The following is a 16,242-nucleotide window of genomic DNA, read 5'->3' as shown; positions in this document are numbered from 1 at the left end:
AGTTATTTTTCCTTCTTATCGACTTATTTTCTAGTTTTTTTTTTTAAATTTCTTATACAATGCATATAATTTTGAAATTTTTATTCTCGTGAGACTTGAATCCAAAACTTTCAAACCTAGGTGTTTTAAGAGGTTTTTTCTCTGGGCCACCAACCTCAATGGTTATTAAATAAAAACATAGATTTTGAAAAGTTAAATAATTTTTTGATCGTAATAAGTTTCATATTGGTTTTTGAAATTTTAGAAATCCATGTGGAAAGAAAGTAAGTAAATTCAAGTGATATTTTATGCAACCAATAGTAGTAATTTTAAAAGAATTTAAGACACCGGTAACGAAATCGAAAAAACGTCAAATTTTTCCAAAATTTACACTAATTTTACACTACCGCCGGAGCGCCAAGCGGTAGCGGGCGCTCCCCCTTACATTGAAGTAGATCCGCCCCTGTACAAATAAAAATCCATGCCATCTTCGTTCTTTTATGTTTGTTTATATATTAATAATACAAAAGTTCAATTTATATAGACTTGTTGTTCGTTTGGATGAAGCATGTATAAAACCACTAATTTAGACGTGTTTGTTAACCATCAGCATTATTGGATATTTAATGTATTAGTCTTGTTCGTCTAAGGTTGTTCATTATATTCATTTGTGTTTGTTTATGTTTGTTCTTTTACGCTCGTTTATGTTCATCTACGTTCACTTGTGTCCATTCAGATTTTTAACAAACAAACACGAACACGTTCATCATCTTAACGAACAAACATGAACAGAAAAGCTCGTCTGATTAAATTTTCATGTTCGTGCTCGATTACAGTTAAATGAACGAACATAAACATGCCCCCATTCGTGTCGTGTTCATTTACATGCCAAAATTGTAAAATTCTTATGTTTTGATAAGTATAAGAATCAAATGGTCAAATTTTAATTGTTTTTCATGAAATAGTTAAATATGATATGTTAGTTGATTTCTACTTTCCAGAGGTATATATGATAAACTTGGGTCACTCTAAAAACAACTTGTATAACTGTATTTATCTAAATGAGTTAAAAAGGTTGACGGATTGTAATATAGTTGTTCGATTGTAAGCGAGTTAACGATAGCATATTTAACGGGGGAGTATGAGCATGTAACACTTATTTAGAACCAAAGGTCGAATAATATACAAATACTATACATCTCGATAAGAAAAAAAAACTACTCCAAAGTGTTTGAAAAGTGGAACAAATTTGGTTTAGACAATTATTATCTTTCAAAGTTGTTTGTGAATTGTGAAGTGGTGGTGGATTAATAAACTGGTAAAGTGGGAATGAAAATCACTACACCGTTAAAAAAAATTATATAGTAATATGATCTTAATTTGAATAAAAATACTCTACTCCAAGAACAATGATAAAACATCAAATGTACAAAACTCTATAATATGCTATGAATCTAAATAATGTATAAGATTAAGTTTGACTTCTGAGTCGGTTTGAGTATTTTGTTCAGGTTTTCATATATGAGCAAGGTACCGAACTGATACCGGTATCGTAAAACAGGGAAAATAGGTACCGGTACCGAATATAACCGATACGGTACCAGTATTTACCGGTAAATTAACTAAAATACCGGTACTGGTATCAAAAAATGGGTACCGGTATCGAAAATAACCTGTATAGTATAGTACCAGTACTCGGTACCAAATGATCATCCCTATTTCATAGCAAACCGAAATTAAACTACAAAAGTCGGTTTAGAGAAAGAAAGCAAAACTAAACTCATAAGATAGGCCCACATAGATAAGCAAGTAAGCATATGTAAATGGGTAAAGGGCTTGAAGTTGTAGCATGTGGCTAGTGGTAGTGAGTGTAATAAGGTACTATCTTGTAACTGGTGAGGATTCTAGTTATGTAAAATTTAAGAGTAAATTTAGTGAGTAGGTGAATTTGTCGTTAAAAGAAGAACGTATACATTTTCATTTATACAAGCTATAAGAATTGTTTTTTCTTTAGTCACTTTAATACAAAATCATACTTTAAATAGACGATATGGTAATGGTAATAAATGTTTGTAAATTTGTAGTAGAGCTCTTGTGTCTGAAAATAGATTTTTTAGTATTACTAAACGAAAATATCAAATTTAAATACGATTTTTGCATTCCCTCCTTTTTCTTCACCAACTTATATTCATTCATATACGTCAACTACCAAGAAACCACTTTTATGACCGGATCCAACATAGGCCTAAGAGGGGACAGGCACTCCCTATCTCTATCACTTGAGTCCTCACCATGGGCGGATCTTAGTGGAGCCGTGGCAGGGCCACGGCCCTGGCAAGTTTTTCGGCCGTAGTGCTAATTTTCCGCATTTCGATCGAAATTTTGTATATATACTATGTTCGGCCCCGACAAGTTTTTCGGCCGTAGTGCTAATTTTAGTGTCCGTGTCTTTCGGCCCTGGCAGGTTCAACGGGCAAGATCCGCCACTGGTCCTCACCCTATCTAATCCTAATGTGGCACCTCATCTTCATCGCTTGAACCCCAAGTTATCAAATTAGTTGCGCCATTGCATCACTTGATCGCTCGAACCCACCCGAATTCCTAAGATATTCCCCACACTTCCTTCAACACAACCGACCACATCACTCCACATGTCTTCTTCCACCACCAACCAACACATCATGCCCGAGTTTATCGTCACTAGGCCGTGATCAACCCACTTGCGACGGTGTATTAGTTGATCACTTGAACCCAATGCTAACCGGACAACAATAGCCCAGAAAGAGCCCAATAAGAAATCAAAAGAGTCAAACAAACGGGTCAAGAAATTTCAAACTTTGGAGCCACATCAGCAGTTTTATAACAGAATCAGTTTCTCTGTGATTTCTCATTTCTTCTTCTTCTTCTTGTTGAACAATATCACTACACATTCTGCCCTAATTCTTCTTCTACTCCATAACTTCTGCTAATTCACTTCACTTCTGTACTTTCACCGATCAACATTCTCCGGCACACTCATGGCGTTTCCGTACATGGAAGCTGTAGTCGGTATACCTCTTCACTCCCTTCATTAATTTACTCATTTTCATACATTACGTGTTCGCATTGCATAATTAGGGTTTTCAGATTACCGTTCTTACCGCTACCTAAATTTTTATCAATTAATACTGATTATATTACTTTTGTATATATGTTTTGATACTCTGTAATTGCTAGGGTTTTTGTGTGTAAATCACGATGACGATTTAGTACAGTTAAGTGTGTATACGTAGAAATATTGTTCTGTAAATGATTAACTTCAAGTTTAAGTGGAATTGTTAGTTTCAAAATACTAGTGTGTTATTTTCAACTTATTCTTAATATGATTTTATCTGTTACAAATGTTTTATTTAATTTATGAAGGTTTATAGTTAGGGCTTAGGACTGCAAACGAACCAAACGTTCGACGAGCAATTCGTGAACCTTTTGGCGGGAAGTTCATTTGTGTTCAGAAATTTTTTTCGTATAGTAAAATGAACGAACATGAACAGAGGTCGCGTTCGTTCGTTTATGTTCATGAACGTCCGGTAACGTGTTCGTTTGTGTTTGATTATGTTCAATAGTTCATTAGTGTTTTTATTTTTTATATTTTGTTTAAATACTTCAAAATTCTGACAAATAAAATATTCAATAAGTGTCAGTGTATTATATATTCTGTTCATGAACGTTTGTTTGTGTTTGTTTCCATTTGTGTTCATGAACATTAGTTTGTGCTCATTTGTGTTCATCAACTTTCGTTTTCGTTCGTTGCCTAAAATTAACAACCAAACAAACACGAACATAAAATTTCGTTCCGTAAGTGTTCATGAACAGTTCGTGAACACGTATATTTCTTAACAAACGAACACAAACAAGGTCTTGTTTGTGTTTGTTCGGTTCGTTTGCAGGCTTGCAGCCCTATTTACAGTAATGTTGCTAACAATCCATGGATGAAGTAATGACAATTACTATTGATTTTTAGGGTTCATGATGTTGATGTACATCTTTAATTGCTAGAGTGTTTGTCTGTAATCATGGAGGAATTGGTTCGTCGTCTAGTAGGACGATTTAGTACAGTCAATTGTGTTCGTAGAACCATTGCTCCGTTAATGATTAGCCATAAATTAACTTCGAATTCAACTACAATTGTTAGTTTACTACTGTGTTATTTTGAACTTATTTTTAATATGGTTTTATCTGTTACAAATTTTTATTTAATTTATGAAGCTTTCTAACAATGTTGCTAACTATCCATGGATGAACTGATGACAATTACTATTGATTTTTAGGGTTCATGATGTTGAAGTACATCTTTGAGACATATCTAGATTTGAGACAGCATGCTGCTCTCAAGCTGCCAACGTCACTTCCTAAAACTTTGGAAGGGGTGATTAGCCAGACGTACCTTGAAAAATGTAGAGCTTATAGTATTGATAAAAGGTATTCTAAATTTCATGATTCTTACTCAGCATGCTCATATTTGCTCAAACTGCTGAATTTGATTTTCATCATTTTTGTTCATTTCCCAGTAACTTTCACTTCGTTAAGCAGTTTGTAACAATAATAATGGACTCTGCTACTTTGCTCTTTGGTGTTTTGCCTTGGATTTGGAAAGTGGGTAGTTTAATCCTTTCTCTAACCTCTATAATTTTTTAGGCTTCAATAGATTTTGTAGTTTCTTAACAATTCATAATCATTTTAATTAATTGGCCTCAGAAATCAGGAGTTGTTCTGGAATCCACTGGCGTTGATGCAGAAAATGAAATATATCACACACTTACATTCCTAGCTGGTGCAATGATTTGGTCTCAGGTATACATACGTATTCTTTTTTTCAGATCCAATACTATAAGATTCTTTACATTTCTGTTTGGTGTACTTTGTGCAGATAACAGACTTGCCTTTTTATCTCTACTCGACTTTTGTAATTGAGGAACGATATGGTATCAACAAGGTTTCATAGAACATCACTCCTGTAACATTTATAGTTATAGTTTTGTTTGAAGTTGGATATTTCGGTGGTAAAAAATGAATAAATAATAATTATGGTTACAGCAAACAGTTTGGCTGTTCATCAAAGACATGATTAAGGGCATGATGTTGGCTATAATAATAGGACCACCCGTTGTGGCTGCCATCATTTTAATAGTACAGGTTTAGTTCTTAATACGATGGTGTTACCAAAATTCCACATTTATTTATTTATTTTCTATAAAAGCAACCGTGTTTTCGTTTCTTGCAGAAAGGCGGTCCTTATTTGGCTATCTACCTTTGGGGGTTTATGTTTGTTTTGTCTCTTGTCACGATGACGATTTATCCAGTTTTAATTGCACCCCTTTATAACAAGCTCACACCTGTAAGTATTCTAACGTTAGTCGTCTAATTGCTTGTTCCAAGTAATAAATATATTCAGTCTGATGTTAAAAATATAGCTTCCAGAAGGCGAGCTTAGGGCAAGAATTGAGACCCTTGCTTCCTCTCTCAATTTCCCTTTGAAGAAGCTGTTTGTTGTTGATGAATCTACAAGGTCGACCTGTAGCAATGTGAGGTTTTTTTTTCTTTTTTTTCAATATTTTCCTGATTTTTTAAATAAAGAATGATACTATCGAGATAGTGTGACAGTGAACTGTCTGTATTCTACTTACATGGAAATCTTTGTTCTATATGTTGTATTGCATTGACATGATTCTTTTTGTTGCTCTACAGGCGTACTTGTATGGGTTCTATAAAAACAAGCGAATTGTTCTTTACGATAATTTGATTCAGAAGGTAAGTTTCTTATGTATCAAATTCTTCATTTAGTAAAATTGGTTTATAAAATTGCTTGTCAAAGATTTGTTTTCCTTTTGAATGTAATCCTGTTGAACAATGTTCGTCTATCTTAATTTAGTTATTTTTTGGCTAACACGGTATGATATAAGCAGTGCAAAAATGTGGAAGAAGTTGTTGCTGTGGTTGCTCATGAACTTGGTCACTGGAAACTGAATCACACAGTGTACTTGTTTGTTGCTTTTCAGGTGTGCTCTAATTTTTCAATCCTTTTGGGTACACATATTTTATAATAAATTATATTTACTGCAATTATAGTTCAGACTTGACGTTTATCGTGTTTACTATCATGTGATCTAGCTATTTTCTTTTATTTCGTCTTAATGGCAAATTGGAAATTAAATCTTATGGTTGACTTGGTGAAATCATGCTTTTGACTTTGACCCACTTTCCTACTTTGTAGGTTCTTATAATTTTGTTATTTGGAGGTTATGCACTTGTAAAGAACTCAAAGGATCTATTCATGAGTTTCGGATTCGATAGTCAACCAACACTCATTGGGCTCATGTTATATATGGTACACCATAAACTGATATTTATACCAACGATGTATGTTCATCATATGTGATTTAAGTATGCATTTGGGCAGTGTACATCTACTTGTAATTTCTCTTGTAATTTTTGATTCTTTGATATTTTAACTGCAGCAGACAATAATACCTGTCCTGCCTCTTATAATCTTTGGCCACAACTTCGTAAGGCGTGCTTTTGAGTTTCAGGTATACCTGTAATTATCCAAATTTTGTTAATTTAATAATTCTCCTTGCATCCTTGGTAAGGTTGTCTGACTATGTGTTATTTATTTATTTATTTAACTAGGCTGATGCTTTTGCAAAGAAGCTTGGTTATTCTAAACCACTTGGAGATTCACTAGTTAAGCAGGTATTTTCTTCTTCCAATTTGAGTATATATATGACCCGTTACCCATCTCGTCCATTTTGCCACCTCAACATCTAGGGATGCAGCTTGAGTTTGCGAAATATCGTTTAGTTATTTTTATGTTTTTTTTGTTAAACAAATTTATGATTTTGTAGGAGGGGAACTTGTCAGGATTGAACGCAGATCCCTGGTACTCTGCTTATCACTATTCGCACCCTACTCTGGTTGAAAGGTTAGCTGCCTTAGATGAACCTCATAACAAGGCAGATTAACAACATTATTTTCAGACTCCAAAAAGTGATTTAGCTGCCATAGATATTACCACCTTTTTTACCCTCTAAAAAGTGATACATTTATCAGTTTTGGATGAGAGTTAGGACCTGGAAAATGCTCTTGAGGAAATTGTATAGGGTAACAAATATCATGTATATTCATTTAGAGAACCTGTGAATTTCATGTATACCTTTTGAAATATCATATTATACCAAACCCAATTTTACATACTTGTAAATTACCTGAAATATCATGTTTACTCGTTTCATTAAACACAATTGAGAATATGATAATTCTACATGTGCTTCCCTCTATTATAACCTTTAAGTTTCATATATACCTATTTCTAATATTAAATATTCATATTTACATCTCAACCATATTTATCTCATAATATAAAGTTTATTCATTTCATTTGAAACAAGTTATTTTCCTTCTTATTGACTTATTTTTTTCAACTTTTTAAATTTCTTTTACAACATGCATACAATTTTTTTTAAATTTTCTTTTACAATGCATATATGATATATGAAGTGAAGGAACCAATCGAACAAAGTGTCATGTATCAGTACAGATTTTGAAATATTAATAACAATATTATTATTATTATTATTATTATTATTATTATTATTATTATTATTATTATTATATATTTTTGTAACTAGATGCATATTGATTTTTGAAATTTTAGAAACCCGCTGAAAGTAAGTAAATTAATTAAAGTGATATGTTAAGTAATCACTAGTAATAAGAATTGAATAAATCATTCCTATATGATTTTTTTCATGATTATACAGTATAAATTAGTTATTAAAATAAGTGGATAAAACATAAATTAAAACTTATATATCTTTTGCAACATATTTAGCGTTTTAAGTTTTAAGATTAGGCGTGTAAGTGTACCGAATGTATTGGGAATCGTTCGGCAGGAAGTTCTATGTTTGCTTAATTATTTAGTAAGTGAATGGACATGAACACATGGTCTTTTCGTTCATTTACATTCGTGAACATATGTTTATGTTTGTTATTTTTCTTTGTTCATCTATGTCTGTTTATCTCCGTTTGTTTATGATACAATAGTGCAATATATATAGACTTGTTCGGTTGGATGAATCATGTACATTTGAACCACTAATTTAGATATGTTTGTTAACCATTGACATTATTGGATACTTAATGTATTAGACTTCTTCATTTGTGTTTGTTTATGTTTGTTTATTATGTTCATTTGTATTCGATTATGTATGTTTGTTTACGTACGTTAGTGTTCATCTACGTTCGTTAACTATTCGCTTAGCATTTTAACGAACGAACAAGAACAAACACGAACATATGTTCAATTTCAATATGAACGGACGGACATGAACAAAAAATGTCCGTTCGACTAAATGTTAGTGATTTTAGTGTCACTTGCCGTTTTGAACATGTTTTGGTGTAAATTTTGTTCGAATAACTTGACTTTTGTATACAACGACGTAACTTTTCTATGACTTTCGAATATACCATCGAAACATGGTTTTTTACCGTTACGTTCGTGATTTGTTTATTTTTATCTACATTTTGAATACGTTGCGAAGTGCGGCTGGTAATCCACTATTTGGAATGTCGGTGACTCTCATAAGTTTTTCAATATGCCCCCTACACTTTAGTATTTGCTTTTCCTTGTTTTTTTTTTTTTTTTGTTAACCATCGCTTGATATATGGCCCCCTAACATTTTTTTTTTTATTCTTTTCTCTTATAACTTCTCAAATATGATGTTTTGTAAAATTAAGAATATATTGTTGCGACGTGCACCTTTTATCTACGTTTCGGTGGAGATTTTATTCAAAATGGAGTTGTGCATGTCAAGGTTGCTTTAAGGGTTCTTTTCTTTTTACAACCTTCAAAATATGATGTTTAAAATGTTTTTAGTTCTGGCGTGGCAACATGCTTTTTTTAAAAAACATTTCAACGTTAATATTTTGTTGTATATGTATTCAACGTCATATTTTTCCGCGGTTACCTCATTACAGTGCGCGATGTGGGTTTACGTAAAGATTTTATTTTATTTATAAATTTTTAAGGATTTTTATACAATTTAACATGTCGCAAAGCGTGGGTCTTAGTACTGGCGGATATCAATTAATAACTAGATTATTTGATTTATTTGTTTTAGCAATATTTAATAAAAATATTTAACAACTATAAAAGTAATAACAAAACAATAACGATTAAATAAATTATAAAAAAGTTAATTTCATGTTAACGTTACAACTTATCAACAAAAATGCTATAGTTCAAAAAGACAAGTAAAATGTAATAAAAATGTAACTAGTTATAAAGGTGGACCAAGTCCATTCCACATCATCGCTCCAGGAAAACCATCAACGTCAACAATTTGTGGGGGACACTTCTAATTGAACCCGTAATTGTGGAATTGTCACCTTATTTTTATCGAAATTGAATCTGATGAACTCAAATTGTAAGACCACTCGGTGTGCGGGGAATGAAAACGCGTCGTTATGCGACAGGTGATAGCCACATCAGCACGCGTCAGAAAAGTGATGTGGTGCAAAAAGGGAGGAGTGAAACGGGGTGTGGAAAGTGATGTTTTCATAAAAAAAACATTAAGCAATCAAAATTAACCGAAAATCCATCCACCAATGAAACACCGCCACCTCACCCAAACATTTACCCCCTATGCTAGTGGAGATCCTCAAACTCCAACCACAACGCCGTGCTCTATGCCAAGACACATAATGGTTAGCTTGCCATGGACCACGCCCAGCCACACCATATAGTGTAAGGGGCAGTAAAAAAAAAAAAAAAAAAAACCTATGAACCCAAGTGGCCAAGTTCCATTTTCCTAAATTTGTAAAACCGGTAAGAATGCAAAGATAAAAAAGGTAAATCTTCTCCATTTTTCTACTGAAACGTTACTTGAAAGTCTACTTTCCGGTAATTCATTCTCATATCCACATTTTAATGAGTAATTTGATGACAAATGTTGGTATTTTTTGAAATGTATTTGCAAGAATGGAGTATGCTGCTGCTGCTGCTAAAAGGAGAAAGAAGATATCACATGCAACTAAAGAGGCTCACTTTGACAACACAAAAAAGCTTCTTGTTCTTGATGTAGATGTCTTGCTTACTCATGTTGCAGCAGAAGGGGATAACAGGAGTAACAATTTGAACTTCTTGTATGTATACCTTTGTCACTCTCAACTAATTGCTAACTTGACCTTTTTTTTTTTTTTTTTTTTTTTTTTTTTTCTGTTGTAGTAGTATTCGAGAGACTATTTTGTGATGAGTTTTTGGAATTTTGCTTTCAGAGATTTAATGTAGGAGTTTGGACATCAAGAACAAGGTGATCTATTTATTACTACTTGTGAATGGGTTAGTTTGGACTGTGAGCTATTATACTAAGTACTAAGGGGCCGTTTTGTTTAACTCTTAACGAGGCTCTTAATGAGTTAATGGTTCAGACCTCTTACTGGTTCAGCACAGCACTTTCAGACTGTTTGTTTTGCGAGCATATGTCTGAATGATTCAGACATTTGCCTCTGAATGGTTAAACATTATAGTGAGTCTGAATGGTTAAAAGCTCTTATCTGAATTGGTCAGACATTTGTCTTTGAACGGTTAAGCATTATAGTGAGTCTGAATGGTTAAGAGCTCTTATCTGAATTGGTCAGACATTTGTCTTTGAATGGTTAAGCATTATAGTGAGTCTGAATGGTTAAGACCTCTTATCTAAATTGGTCAGACATTTGCCTTTGAACGGTTAAACATTATACTGGCTCTTAATGGTTCAGACCTCTTACTGGTTCAGCACTTAATGGTTCAGACATCTTACTGGTTTAGCACTTACCCATATTCAGAAGTTGCCAAACGGCCTGTTTTTTAATCTTTTATATGTATTAATATAATTTGTTGTGCTTATATGTGTAAGAATATGAAAGACTGAATGATCATTATTGAATGAGTAGATTACAATATATAGGGATTACGAGTAACCCTAGAAACCTAACTAAGCCCATGGGCCCATATTCTAATACTCCCCCGCAGTCGTAGCGGATGGAACTAGAAGCTTAGACTGAAAAACAAAAACAATAATAAACCCGAAAAAACTGTCTTCGATTTCGGTCAAAATTCCATAATCTTGCAATCTTCAATCCATAATCTTCGATCCACAGTTTTGAATGATCTCGTAATCCTATAAGAGGCAACCAATACGGCAGTGCAGCGGCAGCTGGTAGCGGCGCGACGGCGGATCGTAATCCTGCAGGCGGCGCGGCGGACCGTAGTCTAATGAGCGGCGGTAGCACGGCGGCAAGGGGCGGTTTGACGGATATGCGAAATCAACAGGATGAGCCGTAGCATCATCTGTGTGGTAAGAGACCGTAAGAAGACTGGTGAATCTAGAACCGAAGACGAAGCTTTAGTTGAACACAAAACTGAAAAAAAAAACGGAAACGGAAAACAAACAAAGACCGGACAGGGCGGCAGTGGCGGCACGCCGCCCTGTCTAGGGTTTTTCTCAAGTTGTGACGGCTAGGGTTTGTATATTTGTGTGTGGCGCAGCGGAAACGGTATAGAGCCTAGGCTGGCTCTGATACCATGTAAGAATAGCCTAGGCTGGCTCTGATACCATGTAAGAATATGAAAGACTGAATGATCATTATTGAATGAGTAGATTACAATATATAGGGATTACGAGTAACCCTAGAAACCTAACTAAGCCCATGGGCCCATATTCTAATAATATGTACTTACTAACTTCATACAGCTGCAGTATGGAACATGCTCTTGACATTCTTATGAGAGACACTAAATACAAACTGCTTTTCCGTTGGGTAACCGGATTTATAAGTTGTATTATGTTGTTTATTTCACTTTTAGGCGCTAATAGTATGCTAAAATGTAAAATGATCACAGCCATTACTGATGGTTTATGTGATTAATATACGACTTCGATATGATATTCCATTGATATTGATCTTGTTTTTCTGCAGGATCGAGCACATTGTACCGAGATGGGTTTTAATGATGGGAACGAGGACCATATCTTCTTTGTAAAGGAACTCAGAAAGTTATGGGAAAAGAAAGATCCAAGTCTTCCTTGGGAAGTAGGAGAGTATGATGAATCAAATACACTTTTAGTGGAAAATTATCCACACAGGGCTCTGCTTAATCCCGTTAGTGCATTCTTGTTATTATCCGTTCTATTTTTATTTTTGTTTCGGTTCTTCACTGATAAAGTTATGACCTTGGTTAACTTTACCTTTTTTCCCGTTTTCAGCCACATACAACAATCTTTCCTTACCCTTACGACTGGAATACAGAAGATAATGCTTTAGGTAAATTGTTTTACTTAGATCTTTCATGGTCTATGTGATTTTCTTAATTTAGAGGTGGCAATTTTTGCCTGTTTAATGAGTTAAAACATTTAACTATAGAAAATATCTTATAAGAAACTGGCAAAAGCTGTCCAAAGTACAAGTTTTAATGCATGAAAACCTCCTAGGTCTTGCTATACAGAAAAAATAAATCTGATTGCTACTTAAATTATATAACTTTGTAATCATGTTTAACACTTTTATTATTCATATAAAGAGTTCTAGTGGGCAAAAATGTTTCTGTCAACCCGACCGACCCAGATCATTTTGACATGTGCGAAAGATCACTCCTTTTGCTTGAAACCCGTCTTGGCACGTTACCTGCCCATTTCGCCACGTGTACATAATTATGTACAAACTAGTTATATTCTTGAGGTCTTATTACAGGTCCAGAAGGTGACCTTCGTATCTATCTCGAAAGGTTAGCAGCATCACAGAACGTGCAAAAATTTGTATCAGAAAATCCGTTTGACCAACACCTTGTCCATGCTAGTGAAAACCATCCAGAGATATCAACGGAAGTTTATCTAAAGTTTTTTCACAAATACTCATATAAACGTAAAGCTGGTGATTCAATGGATGCCCAACGTAAAAACTCCTTAGAACCAAAAGTCAATAGTTCTTCTCCTTTGGCTGCTCAGACTTCATTGGAACCGGAAACCAGCACTGTTACTGCTTTGGTTGGTCAACCCTTATCAGAACCAGATCTCAGCAATACTGGTCTCGGTGCTCAGACTTCAACAGAACCACAAACCAATGCTGGAACCACCACTGACTACCAACAAGATTGGCCTTTTATCAAGCAGTCTCTAATTTGGGCTACCATTGACTCTCTTGTGTCATGTCTAACGCCACCTCAAAAGCCACACTTTTCCCCATTGAAGAATACGAAAGAGCTTCATCGTGAGGGTTTAGCCATTGCTCATATGTTGACTTGTTATAATCTGGTTCGGAGCCTTCCAAACATAAAACTGAATGATCCAGTTGACATAATCAACGACAATTTGGAAGTTTTAGTTGACTTGGAGGCTCATGGGTTTGATGTGGATTTAATTAGATGTCGTTTAAACGAGTTGCTTTCTTTGAAATCCAAAGCAGGCCAGCATGAGGACACTCTTAAAGAGCTTGAAAAGCGCAGTTATGAAAAGCTTGTAATTGAGAAAGAGACGGACCAATTAAAAGTGGAGATGGAGAAGATGCAAGAAAAGATGATGCAGGCTGAGACCATGCAGAAAGTTAAAGAGGAAGAAATTGCGAGGTTGCAATCAAACTTACATCCTGATTTCACCCAAATCAATGATTGGGAGCTTGCTTTCGGAAAACTCGCAGCGACCCCATTGTAAGTGATAGGGTTAAAACCTTGGGAAGAAAGAAAACTAAGAGATAGAGAGATATTTGACTCAAATTATGCTTGATTTCATTCCATAGGTAACATCCAAATAAATAGATAAGGAACTTACATAAGACACCCCCAAACTAAACCAAAATAACATCCTAATCCCTTGACTTAACAATAGTAATAAAACTAAAATAAATAAGATACGTAAGGTCTTCTTTTGGTTTTGGGCTTTTGGCATTGTTCTTGGTAGATATTAGTATTAACCCTCATGTGTTCTATGTTCATGTATAAAAAAACCTTGTATGAAGGAAACACTGATGAGAATTTTGGATATGTATAACCTATGCAACTCTATTGTGATATCGCTTATCGGTCACAAGTTTGTTCCATGTGTTTTGCTAAAATGGGAGGGGTTTGAATACAAGTTTTTCCAACGGATCATATTTCCAATATGTTTAATTCTTTAAAATGTATTAAAATTACAGCTTGTAACTTTTAAAAATATTAACTTGGTCTTCACAGTTCATAGATTTAGAACATGTCTATTTAAAAACTATGAACAAATTTGCCAAAATATAGTTAAAATCAAAGAATCATATTTGAACAAATGTAGTTTAGCCTCTTCAGTTCAGGTCTCCAATAATTGTTTCCGTATGGATGGATATCATCCTCGGAAGAACAAAAGTTTTTATTTGAATCATCATCAGAGGAACTCGAATTTTTATCAACATAAACAAAGATAGGATCAGATTTCTGACTTGATTTTTGTTAACCTGACGTACCCGGATCAATTTGATATGTACGAAAGATCACTCCTTTTGCTTGAAACCCATTTTGACACGTTACCCGACCTACCCATTTTGCCAAGTGTACTTACACATGTACAAACTAAACTAGTTATATTCTTGAGATGACCCGTTTTGACGGTCATCTCTTCCGCTTCAACTTCTTCGGGTTCACCAGCAAAAATTCCCGAATCTTATCCCAAGCCATTTGCTGCGGTGTTCCCGATGAACCCGGACCCCATCCGAAGGGCTTCACCCTAATTAGTAAAGATAAATAGGTAAATATTTGTGGTTTAGGGTAGTTCAACGACGGTGGTGACTCTTCATCATCTTCATTTTTCTAACTGAAACGTTGGTACAGTTTCATGTAATTGATTTTCTCTCGCATATGCACATTTTATTGAGTAATTTGGATGACAAATGTTGAAATGCAGGCAAAAGGAGAAAGATTTCACATGCAAATAATCAAGAAATGTTAGTCAACCAGAATGACGCATTTGTTGATCATTTTGACCCACATAAAGAAAGCAAAAATAATACTGTATTTGGATGACAAATGTTGAAATTTGGCTTTTGTGCAGGATCAATCTCATTGCACAGAGACCGGTTTCAGTACTATTGACAACGCTGCCAAACCCTTGCTAATAAAGGAACTTAAAAAGCTATGGATAGAGGAGCGTATGACGAATCAAATACACTGCTTTTGGATGATTCTCCAATCCTGTAAGCTGTCTTTTGGTTTTCCTTCTTTTCATTTCTATTTTTTAGTCATGATTAAAGGTGTTCTGATTATATATGCTAATTGCTAGCCATGATTATATTTGAATTTTTTACTTGGAGGTCATCATAGGACCCAATAGCGACCTCCGTAATAATCTGGAAAGGCTGGCAGCATCTGATAATGTCCAAAACTTTGTAGAGCAAAACCCATTTGGTCAACCACCGATTACACATGATAACGAATCATGGAATTTTACCATGAGATCATTTGTTCCACCCAACCAGGAGCTGGTCCTTCTCGTTCGAGAAAGAAACTTATTGTTAATGATATCGGTGAGTTGCTTGTTGATGTCAGAACAGCCTCACGTGGAGGATTTAGAGAAGACACGATGCTTGGGTCAAAAGCAGGTATAGATTCTTAGTTTGATGATTTGCTTGTTGATGTCAGAACCGCTACTGTTTTCACTGCTCCAACCTTATTAGAACCCAAAACTTTGTTCGTACTTATCTTTGAAACTCTGAAGCATTTTGTCTATGTGACGAGACGTGGTTACTGCACACGTTATGTATTTGTTTGTATACGCTATCTAATTTCTTATCATTGTCGTTATGTTACAGTTTTATACTCTGATTTATTAGACTTATGTTATACTAGTGCTAATACCCGCGAATTTGGCGGTGTTGGGAAATGATATGTTTTTTTGAAAAAAAAATATGTTTAAACTGATCATAAACAAACTGTACGCATGAACTTGTTTTGGAATAAATAATACGTCGTGAAATAAAAGAATAAATACTTCAGATATTTTAAAAACTTTAAAATACTACTTATTATACAAAATTGATATCCACCAACTTTAAAATACAAATTTTTACCTTCAGATACCGACACCGTACCAAACTTTTTCGGTACTGATACCAGTACTCAATTTTGGCGATTTTTCTGTATAGGTATTTTCGGTACCGGTATCACGCTCATCTCTACATATGGGACTTTGAGGTTGACCTCAAAAGTGAAAAGTCAAAAAAAGTTGTATTTCT

The 16,242-nt window shown here is 34.5% G+C and overlaps 2 protein-coding genes and 1 pseudogene across 4 annotated transcripts; 2 read left to right on the top strand and 1 right to left on the bottom strand.

Moving 5' to 3' along the window:
• Positions 1 to 2,783: 2,783 nt before the first annotated feature.
• Positions 2,784 to 7,208, top strand: LOC110917039 (CAAX prenyl protease 1 homolog). 3 transcript variants are annotated; one of them, XM_022161659.2, is made up of 14 exons: positions 2,793 to 3,027; positions 4,287 to 4,437; positions 4,527 to 4,611; positions 4,714 to 4,809; positions 4,886 to 4,951; positions 5,053 to 5,151; positions 5,240 to 5,353; positions 5,430 to 5,540; positions 5,704 to 5,766; positions 5,922 to 6,014; positions 6,230 to 6,343; positions 6,477 to 6,545; positions 6,646 to 6,708; positions 6,861 to 7,208. In XM_022161659.2, exons 1-14 carry the CDS (start codon positions 2,997 to 2,999, stop codon positions 6,975 to 6,977), a joined length of 1,272 nt encoding a protein of 423 aa, XP_022017351.1. In that variant the 5' UTR covers positions 2,793 to 2,996; the 3' UTR covers positions 6,978 to 7,208. The 3 variants fall into 3 exon arrangements, 2 of the variants coding, with proteins under 2 accessions (XP_022017351.1, XP_022017350.1); XM_022161658.2 differs by having other exon boundaries at positions 2,795 to 3,027; positions 6,474 to 6,545; XR_004882986.1 differs by lacking the exon at positions 6,861 to 7,208 and having other exon boundaries at positions 2,784 to 3,027; positions 6,230 to 6,375; positions 6,646 to 6,684.
• Positions 7,209 to 10,219: 3,011 nt separating this feature from the next.
• LOC110916054 (DUF724 domain-containing protein 6) lies at positions 10,220 to 13,890 on the top strand. The gene is made up of 5 exons (XM_022160798.2): positions 10,220 to 10,325; positions 11,748 to 11,814; positions 11,974 to 12,156; positions 12,261 to 12,318; positions 12,745 to 13,890. The coding sequence occupies exons 2-5, from the start codon at positions 11,755 to 11,757 to the stop codon at positions 13,698 to 13,700; spliced, it is 1,257 nt and encodes a 418-aa protein (XP_022016490.2). The 5' UTR covers positions 10,220 to 10,325; positions 11,748 to 11,754; the 3' UTR covers positions 13,701 to 13,890.
• Positions 13,891 to 14,313: 423 nt separating this feature from the next.
• LOC118488735 lies at positions 14,314 to 14,407 on the bottom strand (annotated as a pseudogene).
• Between the last annotated feature and the right edge of the window lie 1,835 nt (positions 14,408 to 16,242).

Source organism: Helianthus annuus, chromosome 16 (genome assembly GCF_002127325.2).
Source record: "Helianthus annuus cultivar XRQ/B chromosome 16, HanXRQr2.0-SUNRISE, whole genome shotgun sequence".
Classification (NCBI taxonomy): domain Eukaryota; kingdom Viridiplantae; phylum Streptophyta; class Magnoliopsida; order Asterales; family Asteraceae; genus Helianthus; species Helianthus annuus.
Note: the sequence above shows the minus strand (reverse complement) of the source record. Positions and strands in the feature narration are given on the sequence as shown.

What these genes read in the sequence shown, in the direction of transcription:
- LOC110917039 (XM_022161658.2), top strand. Translation starts at nt 2,997, where the DNA reads ATGGCGTTTCCGTACATGGAAGCTGTAGTCG. An exon ending in GCTTATAGTATTGATAAAAG is followed by an intron (nt 4,438 to 4,526) that starts GTATTCTAAATT and finishes TTCATTTCCCAG; the next exon opens with TAACTTTCACTTCGTTAAGC. An exon ending in GAGATTCACTAGTTAAGCAG is followed by an intron (nt 6,709 to 6,860) that starts GTATTTTCTTCT and finishes ATGATTTTGTAG; the next exon opens with GAGGGGAACTTGTCAGGATT.
- LOC110916054 (XM_022160798.2), top strand. Translation starts at nt 11,755, where the DNA reads ATGGAACATGCTCTTGACATTCTTATGAGAGACACTAAATACAAACTG. An exon ending in ACAGGGCTCTGCTTAATCCC is followed by an intron (nt 12,157 to 12,260) that starts GTTAGTGCATTC and finishes TCCCGTTTTCAG; the next exon opens with CCACATACAACAATCTTTCC. An exon ending in TACAGAAGATAATGCTTTAG is followed by an intron (nt 12,319 to 12,744) that starts GTAAATTGTTTT and finishes GTCTTATTACAG; the next exon opens with GTCCAGAAGGTGACCTTCGT.